Source organism: Sus scrofa, chromosome 12 (genome assembly GCF_054392235.1).
Source record: "Sus scrofa isolate SSC_HxYL_T2T_F1_AM1 chromosome 12, Sscrofa_HxYL_maternal_Yorkshire_Landrace_v2.0, whole genome shotgun sequence".
NCBI lineage: Eukaryota > Metazoa > Chordata > Mammalia > Artiodactyla > Suidae > Sus > Sus scrofa.
Genome location: NC_139394.1, coordinates 16,699,250 through 16,715,151, shown reverse-complemented (window position 1 = coordinate 16,715,151; position 15,902 = coordinate 16,699,250). Strand labels below are relative to the sequence as shown.

General features: G+C 37.0%; 1 protein-coding gene across 1 annotated transcript in view; it reads left to right on the top strand.

The window, feature by feature from the left end:
* Positions 1–15,902, top strand: part of EFCAB3 (EF-hand calcium binding domain 3) — a 371,875-nt gene that overhangs the window by 30,643 nt on the left and 325,330 nt on the right. Inside the window, exons 7-10 of the mRNA XM_084984064.1 lie at positions 361–504; positions 4,656–4,730; positions 7,857–8,000; positions 10,523–10,594. Of these exons, the coding sequence (XP_084840190.1) occupies positions 361–504; positions 4,656–4,730; positions 7,857–8,000; positions 10,523–10,594 (435 nt within the window). The remainder of the gene's footprint in view (positions 1–360; positions 505–4,655; positions 4,731–7,856; positions 8,001–10,522; positions 10,595–15,902) is intronic.

The window sequence follows — 15,902 nt, the reverse complement described above, 5'->3', positions numbered from 1 at the left end:
AACCTACACCACAGCTCACAGCAACACTGGATCCTTAACCCACTGAGCAAGGGCGGGGACCGAACCCGGAACCTCATGGTTCCTAGTCGGATTCGTTAACCACTGCGCCACGACGGGAACTCCTCATGAGTTTTCTGATAGTTTCTGAGAGTTCTTTAGGAAACTTGTGGACTTAGAGGTCACTGGCTCCAGATGTACCTAAATAAATATCATGATTAATTTTAAAGCAGAGAATTGGAGCACAAAATTTGCTTCTCCTTTTTCTGTTAGTGATTTTTTTTTTTTTTTCCCTTTGAGGGAGGGTAGGGGGAATAAGGATAATTATTCCTTTGAATTAATTATTTTGTTTTGTGTGTTCAGCACTTCAGAAAGCCTGTAAAATTTTTGGTAAAATTCGAAATGGTAGGATTTATGTGAATGATCTGCCAATGATCCATCACATCTTGAAGATCTCTATTAGTGACACAGAAATGCGAAAGGCACTAAAGACTATTGATATTGATGGTAAGTTTTAATATTTTGATTATTAGCTTAAGGGTCTACAGTCATGGACATAACTTATATGTTGGTCAAATTAATAACAAATGCTAGAAAAGCTAAGCTTTAAAATGTTATAAAAACACCTTTGCACATTTATAATAACGATATTAAAAAATTAGACCTCAGGGGAGTTCCCTTCGTGGCTCAGTCATAATGAACCTGACTAGGATCCATGAGGACATGGGTTTGATCCCTGACCTCGCTTAGTGGATTAAAGGATCTGGTGTTGCCGTGAGCTGTGGTGTAGGTTGAAGATGCAGCTCAGATCTGGTGTTGCTGTGGCTGTGGCTTAGGCTGGCGGCTACTGCTCTGATTCGGCCCCTTACCTGGGAACTTCCATATGCAGTGGGCCATAAAAAAAATAAATAAATAAAATTAGACCTCAGTAAATATCATTGGATTTAGTTATTACCAAATTGGATTATGACATGCTCTCATCAACATCTGGTATTTTTAGACTTTTAATTTTTGCTAATTGCCTTAGTATGAAATGGTATGGGATAGGGAAAATTTCTTAAACAAGGCAAAAAATTTTTGAACATAATATATTTAACAATGTTAAAATTAAGAATGTTTATTTATCAAAAGACACCTAAAACTAAAAAGACAAGTTACAAACTTGGAGATATTTGCAATTCACACAATTGACAAAGGATTAGTTTTCAGAATGAGTAGAGAACGCATGCAAATGAATAACTAACAATGGAATAGAAAAATGGTCAAGACACATGGACAAGTATTTCTCATAAAGTATAACACATATAGCCAGTAATTATATAAAATATGTTTAATGTCACTAGTGTTCAAAGAAATGCAAATCAAAATCCTAATAATTATGTTTTAAATACCTAGAAAGATAATTATTTTTTTGTAGTCATTCTTCAATACTTTAAAGAAATAATTAGTGGAGAACCCATGACATTTACAGATTATTCCAAGCTTGTTAAAAAGGGAAGACAAATGTACCATAAAAATGATATAAGTTGGTTGAAGGAGGGGTTGGAAATAGAATAAAGTAAAATAAATAGACCTAAAGGCAAAGTAGTACTACAATGCTGAAAGTATCAAGCTGCTCAAATATAAGATGTGGATTTACTATTATAAAAAATTTATAGGAGTTCCTGTCATGGCACAGCAGAAATGAATCCTACTAGCACCCATAAGGTTGCAGGTTTGATCCTTGGCCTTGTTCAGTGGGTCAAGGATCCGGCCTTGCCGTGAGCTGTGGTGTAGGTAGCAGACCCAGCTCAGATCTGGTGATGCCATGGCTGTGACGTGGGCTGGCAGCTGCACCTCCAATTAGACCCCTAGCCTGGGAACCGCCATATGCCATGGGTGTGGCCCTAAAAAGCAAAAAAAAAAAAAAAAAAAAAGTATATATATATATATATAGATGGATATAGATATAGATATAGATATATAGATGGAAAATACTAGGTGTCAAAATGGACCACCAATAAAATGTTACTGAATAAGTTGCACTAGTGCTCATGTATCCATCTGTTTCTTTTTTCCAAGTCACTCTAGCGTTTTTGAGAATCAGTGGTATCACAGATTTCTGAGGGTGAAAATAAATGAATAAATGTAAAACTTAGAAAACTTAAGGAGCAACTCTTTTTTTCTGACATGTTTATCTATAAATTTTCATGACAAATGATTTTATGGAGATTTATATCAAAGTGAGTATCAAAGTGAAAATGACTTTCTTCTCTGAAAGCACAGAAAAGTATAAAGGAGAAAGTCAAAATCATGTGTATTTCCATTACTCTGAGTCAAACTTTATGATTTACATGTATGTATTTTCCAGGATTTTCCCAAACATATACACATAAGTGTGTATATATGTGTTTATAACTGTGGTGTATACATATGTGTGAATACATGATTTTAAAAACTATACATGGATTCACATGCATATAGTTTTGTTACTTTTTTCTATTAACATTATATGGTAGTCAATTTTCTGTGTAAATGTAGGTCTATACTGCCATTTTATTTTACTTTTAAAATAAAAAAATTTATTTTATTTTTAACAAAAAATTTTATTTTATTTATTTATTCATTTATTTATTTATTTGCTTTTTACAGCCTCATCTGGGGCATATGGAGTTTCCCAGGCTAGGGGTCTAATTGGTCACATCGGAGCCACAGCAACACAGGATCTGAGCTACGTCTGCGACCTACACCATGGCTCACCGCAATGCTGGATCCTTAACCCACTGAGCAAGGCCAGGGCTCAAACCTGCAACCTTATGGTTCCTAGTCAGATTCGTTTCAACTGTGCCACGAGGGTAACTCCTATTTTATTTTTAAAAATTCAGATGTTTCTTAATATAGATCTATGCTTATCTAGAAAATGAGATTTAATTGAGTCCTGATTCTGGAGTTCCCATCGTGGCTCAGTGGTTAACAAATCCGACTAGGAACCATGAGGCTGCGGGTTCAATCCCTGGCCTTGCTCAGTGGGTTGAGGATCTGACATTGCCATGAACTGTGGTGTAGGTTGCAGACGTGGCTCAGATCCCGAGTTGCTGTGGCTGTGGCTGTGGCTGTGGTTGGAGGCTAGAGTTCCAAATGGACCCCTAACCTGGGAACCTCCATATGCCACGAGGGTGGCCCTAGAAAAGAAAAGACAAAAAAAAAAAAAAAAAAATCCTGATTCTGTGCTTTGGCACAATTTGTAAGTCTGGATTTTCAGCCCTAGTTGATGTCAGGGGATTACCTGTGCAATATATGTGAAAAAAAAAAAACAAACACTACATAATTTCAGTTTCTCATTCAAGCCAGACAATATTTTCTTACGAAATTTTCATTTGTTTAATTTAGATTTTTTTCTTTTAAGAAATAGCATTACTTTTTCCTTTTTTTTTCTTTTTTGGTTACCCCACGGCATATGGTGTTCCTGGGCCAGGGATCAGATCCAAGCTGCAGTTGTGACCTACACCATAGCTGAGGCAACACCAGATTCACTGTGCCGGGCTGGGGATGGAGCCTACATCCTGGCACTGTAGAGATGCTGCTGGCCCTATTGCACCACAGCAGGAAATCCTCTTTTTATTTTATATTGGAGTATAGTTGATTTACAGTGTTGTGTTTGTTTCAGGTGTACATCAAAGGGATTCAGTTATACATGTAGCCATTCTCTTTCAGTTTCTTTTCCCATATAGATTATTAAAGAATACTGAGTAGAGTTCCCTGTGCTGCACAGTAGAGCCATTACTTTTTGCATGAAAAATGAGATGATTTTAGGGGTAAGGATTAGTTTAATATTGTGCAATATTTTAGGCATTTGTTTTAATGCTCTGTGTGTGTGTGTGTGTGTGTGTGTGAGGGAGAGAGAGAGAGAGAGAGAGAGGTGGAATGGTGTGAGGCAAAGCTTTCATTAGAATCTCAACAGGGGAAGTTCCTGTCTTGGCTCAGCAATTAATGAACCTAACTAGGATCCATGAGGATGCAGGTTCTATCCCTGGCCTCGCTTAGTGGATTAAGGATCAGGCATTGCTGTGAGCTGTGGTGTAGGTCGAAGACTCGGCTCAGATCCCACGTGGCAGTGGCTGTGGTTATGCAGGCACTGATTTAACCCCTAGCTTGGGAACTTCCATATGTCGCAGGTTCAGCCCTAAAAAAGCAAAATAAAATAAAATAAAATAAAATAAATTCAAAAATCTCAACAGGATCCATAATATACCCCCAGACCACAGGTGTATAGAAGGCTTTTCTAGAACAGGATGCAATCAGTCCTATCCTTTAAAAATAAAATCACCATATGTGTAAAATTGGCATGTTGCATGTATTTTTTCACCTTATTACAAATATAAAAATTAGAGCGTTGAGCAAAGGGCACTGCAGTATCTCCAGTTCTAGTTTATATATCATTCTTATTATTACTGCAGCACTATTTACTACATAATTATGACATGTAAATATTTTCTGGTAAGTTTTTTTTAACATTTTATATTTAATGTTGACAGCCCTTGTGTATATACTATGATATTCTAGTATCAGTTATTTCTATTTACATTTTTAGTTTGCATTTTAATCTTATGTTCTTAGTGAGTTTGATGATAAATTTACTGATGAACTTTTTTTGTTTCTATTTCTGAACACTCTTATAGTTAATGGAATGCTGGATTTTTCAGATTTCCTTAAGGCTGTGAATAATGTGTGTTATCTGGTCTCTCAGGATCCAGGTAAAAAGACTGTTCTTCAAAATTATAGAAGGGAATGATTTTGATAGTAACTGATTTTTATGGTGAGGTGGTTATATGAATTGATGCTTTTTCAGAATCTCTTAATTCCCTTTTGTCCCAGTAGTCTAGGCTGAGAAAAACTAGACATATGTTATTCTATAAAAGGCACTAAAAATCCCTGGATCACTGCCATGGTGTTCTAATTTCTATCTCCAGTTTTCTAGCTCCAACAAATGTTATAGATATATACACAACTGCTAGACCAATTTTCTTAAAACGCAATTTTTATCATGCCATTCTCTCAAAAATTTAGATGCTCTTCTTAGTCCAAACTCTTATGCTTGACGTTCTTGTTTTTTCATAGTTTTGTTTGTTGCTCCTCCTTTCTCCATAAATCTTTCCCAGGCAAGAACCCCATGCTCTAGTTAATCATAAATCTCCATAAATGCCAGTTTCATTCTTATTTCTGTGCCTTTGTTCATGTTTTTCCCCCCTCTTTTGAAGACTGGCATCTGTTTTCTTCTCTTCCCTAAACAGTACTTTTTTCACTGGAATCTGCTTGTATTTCTCCCTAAAAATTTCAGATACTGAAGGGTCTCCTAATAACTTTTACACTACACATGAATTGTGAAGAAAGTGGTTGGGAGGACTGTTCATATTAATGATAGAAATAATGCCTCCAAAAGTCTGATGTCTCTAGTGTTCATTATCTAATTTTGGCAGTTCCTTGGTTTTTCCATTAGCCAAGATCAAAGTTCCTATGATCAGCCCTTGGGATTATACATATTTATCATCAACCAGACTGTATTTTCTTAGAATCAAGGATACATAAATGTGATAGTCAATATTCCTGAATTTACAAGCAAGAGGCAAGAAAAATTCTTTAATATTTATTTATTAATGTGATAAATGTTATTAAATGCCTGCTGTATGCAGCAATGAATGTTATAGATATGGTACTTGGTTTCTGTTTAATTTTTTAATTCCTCACTTCTTATTTGGCTTTTTGATTAACTCCTATGATGCTGAGATTCTTCTTTATCTACTTGGTTTTTGACCTAAAAGCTTTTTATGACAGTAGATTTATATGTTTGTTTGGACTCCTAAGTTCTGCCTACTTGTTGAACCACAGTTTAGAATAGCTTATTTGCTCCCATATGTCCCTTCATTTTTCAAGTCCTGATTCCCTATTTTGAACTTATTATTACTATTATTATTATTTTGTCTCTTTGCCATTTCTTGGGCCGCTCCCGTGGCATATGGAGGTTCCCAGGCTAGGGGTCTAATTGAGCTGTAGCCACCGGCCTACACCAGAGCCACAGCAACGTGGGATCCAAGCCTCGTCTGCAACCTACACTGCAGCTCACGGCAACGCCGGATCGTTAACCCACTGAGCAAGGCCAGGAATCGAACCCGCAACCTCATGGTTCCTAGTCGGATTCGTTAACCACTGCGCCACGACCGGAACTCCTTGAACTTATTTCTGATTATGGCCATATATTTTGAGATCAATCAAGAAGTCCCAAGTTTCATTTTTTTTTTTCTTTAAAAAAAAAAAAACATGGAGTTCCCGTCGTGGCGCAGTGGTTAACGAATCCGACTAGGAACCATGAGGTTGAGGGTTCAATCCCTGCCCTTGCTCAGTGGGTTAACGATCCGGCGTTGCCGTGAGTTGTGGTGTAGGTTGCAGACATGGCTCGGATCCCGCGTTGCTGTGGCTCTGGCGTAGGCCGGGGGCTACAGCTCCGATTAGACCCCTAGCCTGGGAACCTCCATATGCCGCGGGAGTGACCCTAGAAAAGGCAAAAAGGCAAAAAAACAAAACAAAAAACACATAATTATTGAGTGTTATTTTTATAAAATGTCCAAGCAATATATGTGTACAAAGATGTGAGATACTCTTTAATCCCTCCTAGATTTTTATAATTTAATGTTGACCTTAGAATTCTTTTTATATTCAGTTATGAATATACGTACATATATAAATGTATATTCATTATTATGAATATTTTCTTCTAACAGATTCTTGCCAATTCATTTTTTATGTCAAGAATATGAAGTTTCTGGAGTTCCTGTCGTGGCGCAGTGGTTAACGAATCTGACTAGGAACCATGAGGTTGCGCGTTCAATCCCTGCCCTTGCTCAGTGGGTTAAGGATCTGGCATTGCCATGAGCTGTGGTGTAGGTTGCAGATGTGACTTGGACCCCGTGTTGCTGTGGCTCTGGCGTAGGCTGGTGGATACAGCTCCAATTTAACCCCTAGCCTGGGAACCTTCATATGCCGCGGGTGTGGCCCTAGAAAAGGCAAAAAGACAAAAAAAAAAAAAAGAATATGAAGTTTCTGTGGATAGTGGTTAAACCATTGCCAAACTCTTTTTAGTATATTAAAAAATCTGAATAGAAATTTTTTAGATATTTTATGCTTCTCTCTTTTATGGTATCTTTCTCGAATTACCTGTGTGGGGGGGGGGGCACCTGTGGCATGCACGTGTTCCCAGGCCAGGAATTGAACCTGAGCCGCAGTAGTGACAACACTGAATTATTAACCACTAGGCCACCAGGGAACTCCCCAAATTACGTTTTAAAAAGCAATTAATAACTGTCACAAATTTTGGATTAAGCTGCCTTGTTATTGTGGATTATACCACTAGTAAGAAATTGTTACAGTTAAAAGAGGTGAGTATAGCATAATGATTAAGAGCAAACATTCTGGAATAAATTAGAATTCTGGCTTTTCCATTTACTAGCTGTGTAATCAAAAGGGACTTTCTAAGCCTTAGTTTTGTTATCTGTAATGTAGAGATAATGATCTTTAGTTTATAGGCCAACTTGTGATAATGGAATTAGACCATAACTTTTAGCACAGTGTTTTGCATATAAACATTGTTCAATAGAAATCAGCTATTAGTGATGATATTATTTTAGTAGTATAATAGTATAATAGCAAATACTACATTTTATACTAGAAATATGGCCAGAATTGGGCAAATGCCTACTTGCAGATAAATTTTTAGAAAACCCTAAATTAATTTTTCCCTGGTCAAAATCAGCTCCTCCAAGAAAGCTATTGACTTACATTTAGCTGTTGATTTTACAGTAATTTCTTTGTTTATTGTATTTTTGCAGCATTTCAGAATGCCTTGAAGATTTTCGGTAGGATAAAAGGTGGTCGTGTTTTAACTTCTGAAGTGGATGATGTTTTGGATAGCATGGATATCCTTGTAATCCCTGAAACTTTTCAGGAAGTGATAAAACATATCGACATTGACAGTGAGTTATTTGAATTGATATGTACATGTATTTTTCTTGGCTACCAATTTTTGATTCATCTTTTACTTCCCCTTCTTTTCTTTCTTGATTCTTGCTTTTTGCCATTGACACTGGTCTAGAAAAATTAATCGAGATATTTCTATAGTTGTTACATTTTGGTATGTTTGGCAAAAGTATAAGAGAAAAATGGAATTTTTTTTCAACTTTATCTGTCTTTTCCAGTAGTCATTTCTTGTCTTTATGAGAGGTAGTTTCTGTAGTGTCAAGAGCATTGGCTCCACAAGTTACAAGACCTAAATTTCTTGAATTTTCAACTTTATTTTGTAGCTTTGGTTTTTTTGTAGCTTTTATTACAAAATCTTCCTATGCTACTCAGTTACTCTCTGCAAAATGTAGACTTCTTTGAACATTATAAATATGTTTGGCAGATGTTTACATTTGACCAGGGGGTGTCCTATAACAATGGACTGATTAGTGATTGATTAATTGATTTATCCGTTCATTTAATGAGTCACTGATTTAATATCTACTGTACCTGGAAATATGCTTGATGATACACAGATGAATAAAACACATTTATTGTTTTGAAGCAGCTCACATTCCGGTGTGGAACAAAACTAAAAATTATAGTGTGGTATAGCAAGTACTATTATAGAGGGTATACAGCAGCATCAGGGAAGCATCCAGGAAAGATTATTAGAGGAGACAATGTCTGAGCTAAATCTTGAAGGATCAGCAGGGATGAGTTGGTTGCAGGTGATGGTGAAGAGTGAAAGATACTTTAGACTGAGGGAACAGCTTGAGTAAATGTGGCCGGAAAATAATCCGACATGGCATCCTTTCCAGTGGGCTTCCACTGGTTTTTGTCATTTGTTAGTGGTGGCTTTATAGTGAGCCTTTGGTTGCTGAAGTGTGGTCCGAATATAGAACCATGTTGCATGCAGTTTTCCTAGGTAGTCATTTATGGTGGGCTCTAGGTGGTAGACATGTGTGGAGAGAGACAAGTACTGGAGCGTGCCAAAGGCTATAAATAGGAATTTTAAAGACTAATCTCAAGCCATATTATTAAATAGCCTTTAGGGTATGCTCGACTAGGAACCACAGAAATCATAGATGAAACCACTGCAGTGCCTTGCTTTCTGGTTTATGGAATTCTGCTCTGGGCTTCCACTTTATTTGGGGAGGTAGATTGGACAAATAATGCTAATTTCATAGCATTGTTTTATCACTTAAAGATAAAAGTTTATCAGTGTTTGGCACCTAGAGCATTCTCTGGAAATGTAAAGCAGAAATCTAAGAGTCATCCTTGACAGTTTTTTCTGTTTGGTGTACTCACTAAGAAGAACTATTATTTTGGAGTTCCTGTCATGGCACAGAGGAAATGAATCCGACTAGGAACCATGAGGTTGTGGGTTTGATCCCTGGCCTCACTCAGTGGGTTAAGGATCTGGCATTGCTCTGAGCTGTGGGTGGCTCTGGCGTAGGCCGGCAGCAACAGCTCCAATTAGACCCCTAGCCTAGGAACCTCCATATGCCACAGGCGTGGCCCTAAAAAAAAAAAAGAACTATTATTTTAAACTCTTAGATATCTCTTAAATCTTTCTATTCTCCAGCATTACTACCTTAATCTAAGTTGCTGTAATCTTTTCTTAGGACCATTGGAAGTCTACCCATATTCTAACTAAACTACCCATATCCAGTCTTTTCCCCCTTTATACTGTAGCTAGAATGATCTTTCATCTTTTCAAAACAAACATCTGATCATGTCACTCTGCATAACATCTAATGATACCTCTTGGGATAAAAAACCCTTAAATGTCCAGGGCCTTGCAAAGTCTGGTCTTTACTCAGATCTTCAGCTTTATCTCAGCTCACATTCTCTCTTACTCTCTGTGCCTTCTTAGAGTTTTAACTTCAAACCATTCTCCTCTTGCCATAGCCATTACACATGTTCTCTTCTTTTCCCGGAACATTCCTCTTGTCCTAGCTATTCCTATTTATACTTTAAATCTAAACTGAGCTCTATTCTTTAGGGGTATTTCCCTGACCTCTTTGACTAGATCATATTCTCATATACTCTTCAAAGCATTACTCACAGTTGCAATTTGTATTTTTAATTGTTTGATTAAGGTTTGTATCTCAAATAAGATTAAGTACCAGGAGAGCAGATATCGTGTTTACTTTTGCTCATTATTATATCCTTAGTACCTAGCACAATGCATATGGAACATATTAACTGCTGAAATACATGTTGAAATAATGAATTATTCTTGCTCCTTTTTCCACTTCCTCCAGTCAGGGAGAACAAGATTTTTTCATTTTGTTATATTATTGAAGTCTTATGTTTCGGTGTGTACTGAATTATTAATTCACAATTCCAGATATTGTTGAAAGCCTGTAATACCTGACCATCTGTTCATACTTCCACATATTTCTGTGATGTTTTCATTTTGGAATAGGATGGCAGTTGTATTTGTGTTCAAAGGGAAATACAGTATTTAAACTTATTCTTTCTATTACAGGTAACCAAATGGTGGATATTGGGGATATCGTATTTACTTTGAATGAACTGCAGCAACAGTATGAGGATGTTTGTAAGTGTGTTCCTGTTGCTAGAGCAAGTTTTGTTTAAAAATAAATTGTCTTTAAGTGCTAATTTATAGGTTTTATCATATAGATTTTGAAAGCCTTCTCTGAGCCCTTTACTCTCTTAAATCAGGGAAATAAAAATTTAATATAATATTCTCAACATAGCTGAGCCATGATAGGAACTCCCTGTGGGAGATTTTCTTAACTTATCTTTTGTTTAGTTTTTCATTTGTACTTTTTCAATTTCCACGAACTTTTCCTGCCTCTGCTGACTGAAAAAAATATATACAATCTAAAAAGTTGAGAATCGTGTTTTATTTGGAGCACCACTGAAGGCTTAAGCCCAGGAAACAGCCTCTCAGATAGCTCTGAGGAACTGTTCCAAAGAGGTAAGGGCAGGATATATAGGCATTTTTGAAAGAACAAACAAACAAACAAAAAACCAAACCACACATAGTCTAATATCAAAAGATTGCTGCTAATTTTAAAAAACCCAGACATTTCAAGTTAGTGAATGTGGGCTTTTCTATGTATGAGAAGATGTAAGAGTCTAGGCTTAAAGACATTATTCCTTTGATTTGCCTCTTAATTGTCTGGAGCCAATATCCTATTTTTCTTCATCCTGAATCTCCTCGGGGGAAACTGTCAGGGTGGCTGCAGTGGCTGATGGCTTGATGGTCTCGACATCCTTTGTTTACTAATATGGCAGGTGACATTCTTTGTCCACCCTTCTAGATATTCTAAAATGCCCAGGCCAGCCCCCTTCAATGAGGAATTGTCTGTCTCCAAATGCCAGTACTGCTCAGGCTGAGACACCTTTCTATAAGTGTCTGGCTGGGCTGTTTGCCTAGAAGACCCTTAATATCACCATCTTGAGGGGGAAAAAAAAAACCCCTCAGGGGTGGAATTCACGCTGCAACAACACTGGATCCGATCCGCATCTGAGACCTACACTGCAGCTTGTAGCAATGCCAGATCCTTAACCTGCTGAGTGAGGCCAGGGGTCCAACTTGTATCCTCACAGAGACAGTGTTGGGTCCTTAACCTGCTGAGCCACAATGGGAACTCTCTGAATTGACTCTTTTGTAATTATGTAATTAATGTGTATGCAATCACTGGTAATTTTCTTTGCTGTTCAATTTACATTTTCTAATATTAATATAACCACTTCAGCTTTCTTTTGATTAGTGTTTTTCATCCTTTTCATTTTCTTACATTGTCATATCTGAAGTATTTTGTTAACTGCATAAAGTTGAGTGATGCTTTTATATTCCTTCTTTAATCCCTATTTATTGGAGTGCTTAGGCCATTTATACTTAATGTGATTAGTTATAGGTTCAGATATAGGGATAACATGTTATCATTTGTTTATATTTTTTTTCTCTCTTTTTCAACCCATTTTCAGAATTTTAAAAATTTTTTTAGAATTATTTTAAAATTTATCTATATATGTTTTCATATCTCTGCATTTTCCAGTGGTTGTTCTAAGGATTACAGTATACATATTTAATCTTTTACAGCATACTAAAATATTTTACCACTCAAGTGGAATACTGAAATATTTTTACCATTCTAGGTTTTTTACCTTCTGATTTTATGTTCTGACTTTCTTATATATTACCAGTACATACATTGGAAACACCATCAGATAATAATTGTAAGTTTTGCTTTCAATGATCAAACATTTTAAATTCTCAAGAGGAGAATAGTCTTATATTTAATTAAATCTTTACCATTATATATTTCTCTTCCTTTATTTTACTGCCTAGATGTCTTTTGGGTATCATCCTCTATGGAGAACTTCTTTTAATTATTTTTTAAAAGAGCAGATCTACTAAAAATGAATTTTTCTTCATCTGAGAATATCTTTAGTCTAATTTCTGAAAGGTTTGGGGTTTTTTTGTTTGTTTTTTATAGGATTCTGTGTTGACAGGTATTTTCCTCCAGCAGTTTAAAATGTTCCTTTTATTTCTGGCTTCCACAGTTTCTGAAGAGAAATCTGATGTTATTCACATAATAAAATATATTATTTTTATCTGATTGCTTTCAAGATACTTTCTTTTTTCTCTAGTTTTTAGCCATTTGATTATGATGCGTTTAGGAATTTTTTTTTTTTTTTTTTTTTTGAGTGTATCCTGTTCACTGAGTTTCTTGGTTCTGCCTTTTGCCAAATTTGGAAACTTTTATCATTATAACTTCAAATATTTGTTCTGTACCACATTCTCTCTCCTGTCCTTTTGAGACACCAATGATACAAATGTAAGCCCTCTTTGGTATTGTCCCACAGGTCCTTGACACTCAGTTCATTTTATTTTCATTCTTTTTTTTTTTTTTTTCTCTTGCCATTTCTTGGGCCGCTCCCTCGGCATATGGAGGTTCCCAGACTAGGGGTCTAATCGGAGCTGTAGCCCCTGGCCTAAGCCAGAGCCACAGCAACACGGGATCTGAGCCATGTCTGCAACCTACACCACAGCTCATGCAAACGCTGGATCCTTAACCCGATGAGCAAGGGCAGGGATCGAACCCGCAACCTCATGGTTCCTAGTAGAATTCGTTAACCACTGCGCCACAAAGGGAACTCCTTACTTTCATTCTAATTTACCTCTACTGTTCAGATTGAATAATTTCTTTTTCTTTTCTTTTCTTTTTCTTTCTTTCTTTTTTTTTGGTCTTTCGTCTTTTTAGGGCCGCACTTGCGGCATGTGGAAGTTCCCAGACCAGGGGTCTAATCAGAGCTGTTGCTGCTGGCCTACACCAGAGCCACAGCAACACCAGATCTGAGCTGAATCTGCCACCTACACCGCAGCTCACACGGCAAGCCAGATCCTTAACCCACTGAGGGAGGCCAGGGATGGTAGAACCCATAACCTCATGGTTCCTAGTCGGATTCTTTTCCCCTGCACCGTGATGGGAACTCCAAATTGAATAATTTCTATTGATATGTATTCAGTTTCATGAATGTTTCTCTGACATCTCCATTATGCTATTGAGCTTATCAGGTGAGTTTTTTTGGTTGGTTTTTTTTGTTTTTTTTTGTTTATTTGTTTGTTTTTTACTTTGGTTTACATTTGAAAATTTTGATTCCATATTTCCAAATGTGGTAATTCTTTATATCTTTCATTTTATTTTCCGAGACTTTTTGTCTTTCTGTTAATTTCAAGAATTTTTTTTCACTGTATGTTGGAGTATTTTTTATAATGGTTGTATTGAAGTTTTTGTCAGGCAATTTCAACATCTTTTTCATATTGATTTTGGCATCTACTGATTGTCTTTTCCAAGGCAAATTGAGATTTTCTTTGTTTTTTACATGTGAAGTGATTTTGAATTATGCCCTGGACATTTTGAAGATTAAGTTGTGAAACCGTGGGTCTAAAATTCTATGGAACTCCTATAGAAAATGTTGAAATCTTGTTTTAGCAGGATTTGACTCAATTTGGTTCAAACCACAAGTTTCAGTTAATTTTCTGTGTTTTTTAATTTCATTGTCAGTTTGTTTTCGATAGCCTTTGCAGTGCTATTCAGATCTGTGGATCATCAGTGGCCAATCTGGGACCTGAATGATACTCTATCCTAAAGTTCAGTTCTCAGAGTTATGGTGTACTCTTAGGGCCAAATCCATGCATGTGCAGCTCAAGGGTGATCCTAGGAGTTCATCCAGATCTTCACAAAATTACTTTCCTGAGCTCCTCCCTCTCCACAATCTACTTGGTGCTTTTTAGTGTCCTAGAACTCTTTTTTATTTCTCTAGCTGGAAACGTAATGATTTATTTACAACACTCTGCCACGCACTTCTATATCTATGCCCATGTCCAGGGCCAACTGGCAGAAGGACAGAGAGAGAATAATAGCAGCATGCTAATATAGTCCTCTATCTTTCTAAACACATAAAATATGCTTATAATAACTGTGTTGATGTAGTGGTATGATAGTTTTACAAGCTCTTCCATTTCTGAGTCAGTTTCTATCAATTGAGTTTTCTGCTGGTTGTGACTCATATTTTCTTGCTTATTTATTTATTTATTTTTGTCTTTTGTCTTTTTAGGGCCACATCCGTGGTATATAGAGGTTCCCAAGCCAGAGGTCTAACCGGAGTTGTAGCTGCTCGCCTACATCAGATCCAAAGCAATGCCAGATCCGAGCCTCATCTTCGACCTACACCACAGTTCATGGCAATGCCAGATCCTTAACCCACTGAGCAAGGCCAGGGATCAAACCTGCAATCTCATGGTTCCTGGTCGGATTCATTTCCATTGCACCACGACAGGAAATCCTCTTGCTATTTTAGATGCCTAGTAATTTTTGATGGCATGCTATCCATTGTAGAGTTTATGTTATTGTTTGCTGGATATTGTAGTATTCCTTTAAATAGTGTTGGATTTTGTTATGATGCGCTTGAGTTACTTGGAATCAGTTGGGTCCCTTTGAGGCTTGCTTTTTAAAGTTTCTTTTAAGGGTTATCTCGGAGCAGTTTTTAATGCTAATTTCGCTCCACAACTAAGGTGGCATTCTTCAGATGAGTCTACAAAATGCCCTGTATATCCTGAGTTCTTTCTGCTTTGGCTGGTGAGATCACAAATTATTCTCAATTCTCAGTGAGTTATAGGGATTATTGGACCTACAATTTTCTTTTTCTTTTTTTTTTCTGTTTTGTGAATAAGTTCTTTTGTATCATTTTATTAGATTCTACATATTAATAATCTCATATGATATTTGTCTTTCTCTGCCTGATTTTTTTATTACTCAATGGATTTTTTTTTTTTTTTTTTTTTTTTTTTGCTATTTCTTGGGCCGCTCCCACGGCATATGGAGGTTCCCAGGCTAGGGGTTGAATCGGAGCTGTAGCCACCGGCCTACGCCAGAGCCACAGCAACACGGGATCCGAGCCGCGTCTGCAACCTACACCACAGCTCACGGCAACGCCGGATCGTTAACCCACTGAGCAAGGGCAGGGACCGAACCCGCAACCTCATGGTTCCTAGTCGGATTCGTTAACCACTGCGCCACGACGGGAACTCCTGGATTTTTTTTACATATATAGTCATAACAACAATCATCACAACTTGACCTACAATTTTCTGGTAAATTTTTTCCTTGTCCTGGGTGATATCCTCAGATCAGTACTCAGCCAAGATTCAAGTGGACCCCTCTGCTGATCTCCAGAGCTCAGCAGTTCTTTTTTCTCTCTGCTCTCGTATTCTAGCCTCTTCAGTGTTTTGTATCTCTTATCTTTTTATATCTACTCATTCAGACTAGCAGGCTCTGTTCAGGTTTTGCTTTTCTGTGTTGTAGCATGGAAACTCTGTCCAGACAGTA